The 2,106-nt window shown below is 52.8% G+C and overlaps 1 protein-coding gene across 1 annotated transcript; it reads left to right on the top strand.

The window, feature by feature from the left end:
* Positions 1–36: 36 nt before the first annotated feature.
* DQ04_02971050 (putative 1,2-Dihydroxy-3-keto-5-methylthiopentene dioxygenase) lies at positions 37–1,110 on the top strand (the record flags this gene model as incomplete). The annotated part of the gene is made up of 1 exon (XM_009312387.1): positions 37–1,110. The coding sequence occupies one exon, from the start codon at positions 37–39 to the stop codon at positions 1,108–1,110; it is 1,074 nt and encodes a 357-aa protein (XP_009310662.1).
* Between the last annotated feature and the right edge of the window lie 996 nt (positions 1,111–2,106).

Here is a 2,106-nt window from a genome sequence, read left to right as displayed (position 1 = left end):
ATATATAGGCACAGCCCACGACAACAGGAGGTGAGCATGACCGAGTGTTGGTTGATGGCACCGCACATCACGGACCAAACAGCTCCGAACCGGCGCTGCCCAAATGTCCCCTTCGACACGGCTGCTTTGGCAGAGTTGGGTGTCTTCTACCGTCGCTTTAGCAACACCGAACTGCAGGACCGCGCGGCGTTGATTGATCGTCTCAAGCAGCAGCTGCACTACGAGGGCCACGACACGGTGTGCATTGCGCCCAAGCCGGAAGCGGGCGGTGAGGCGGCGTTCGCGGCCACCATGGCGAAGTTCTTCGAGGAGCACATACACGAGGACGACGAAGCGAGGCTTGTGTGGGGTGGCTCCGGCTACTTCGATGTGCGCAACGCAGAGGACGAGTGGGTGCGGATTTACGTTGTCAGCGGGGACTGCATCATCCTTCCCGCTGGCATATACCACCGCTTCACTGTTGATGCCAACGCGAACACGGAAGCACTGCGTCTTTTTAAGGAGAATCCAAAGTGGGTGGCGATACCGCGCCCGTGCGAGGACAACCCTGTGCGCCGGCGATACCTGCAGTTTCTCCACCGGCGCCGGTGTACAATCCTGGGCGACGTGGGCCCCACAATAAGCTGCAGTATAAACAGCAACAGTAGCAATCTTCTCGTGTCCGACCCTCACTCGCTGGATATGTGCCTGGACACACTGCTGCAGCATCGCGCCGGGAAAGTGGCGTGTGTGGTGCTGTACTTCACGGGTGCTGTCCTTCCCGCAACAGGGGGGAAGTCGTGGTGTGCCGACTGCGTTGCGGCGGAGGAGGACGTCCGTGTGGCAGTGCACCTGCTGCAGGAGAAACGGAAGGAAACGTTGTTTCTGCAGTGTGATGTGGAGCCATCATTCTTTGGCACAACTCACCCCTACTGCACGCACCCTGTAGTGAAACTGAAGAGTTTGCCGACCGTTATGATTTTGGAAGTAACGCCAGTTGTGAATGTGTTATCATCATCTGTGGCAGAAAACGAAGCCACGAATCATAAAGCCAATGGATGCTGGAAAGACCGCGTCAATATTGTCGTGCGCAGCGAGCATCCGAGTGTGGCTGCCTTGACACAGTGGTAAGATGCGAAGAGGACGAAGGAGCCGCGGGCAATGGGGGGGGAAATGGCTGTATGTGTGTACATATGTCTGTGTGTGTGTGTGTGTGTGTGTGTGTGTGTGTGTGTGTAAGAGAGGAAGATGAGCCTCAGGCCTCATCGCCGCTCGTCGCAGACGCACAGGTTGAGAAAAAAAAATAAGACACCGATCAGCTGAGGAAAAATGCACGTATTTCGCAAGAAAAAATTAACAACGAAGCATGGCAGTTGTGGTGGAAGCTGAGGATCACAGAGATAAGGAAAATGTGGGATGAAGCAGTGAGGTGGGAGGTGTCTCCCTCCCGTTTGCTTGTTTTTTGTTGTTTGTTGTGTATTTGTGTGTTCTCTTTTGAATTTTATTTAAAATCACTTGCTTTGTATCGTCGAAGTCTGCAGCTCCCTCTTTCCTTGATTTTTTGCTCTTTCGCAGCGCAGTTACTGAGAGCATGTCTGGTACCAGCGTCTTGTTGCTCGCCCTGGCTCTGCTGTTTCACGTATTTTCTCTATATCTATCTATCTATCTAATTGTCGTGTGTGTGCAGAAAGCGGCGTCTTCACTCACAGTCTTCCTTCTCGCGTCATTATTACTATTGTTATTATTATTACTATCATTACGGCATGCCGTTCTTTCACATCCCCGTGTGGAGCTTCGCATGAGGCGCGGCTGAAGGCGGTATGGTGTGTGGACTTGCAGTTGCTGTGGGTAGTAACTGTCGCAATAGGAGTGAATAAAGGCAGGAGACGTTATTACTCTTTTTTTTGCTGTTTGGTTTTGTTTTCATGCGGGCATATGTTCTCTCGTCGTGTGGCATACACATCTCCACGGAGGTTGAACCAAACAGCTGGTGATAAGACTTGAAATTAAACGCTGCACTTCGCCGCACAGCAGCATAGAGTATGAGCTGCGTGGCACAGGAGGCGGGGGTGGGAAGAACGCCTGCATCGAGGCATCTGGGTTCCACCTGCTAGTGGGATTGGACTT

The sequence above is a fragment of the Trypanosoma grayi genome, assembly GCF_000691245.1.
Source record: "Trypanosoma grayi strain ANR4 Tgr_297_V1, whole genome shotgun sequence".
In the NCBI taxonomy this organism is placed as follows: domain Eukaryota; phylum Euglenozoa; class Kinetoplastea; order Trypanosomatida; family Trypanosomatidae; genus Trypanosoma; species Trypanosoma grayi.
The sequence above is the reverse complement of the archived record's forward strand: the minus strand, read 5'-3'. Positions and strand labels throughout refer to the sequence as shown.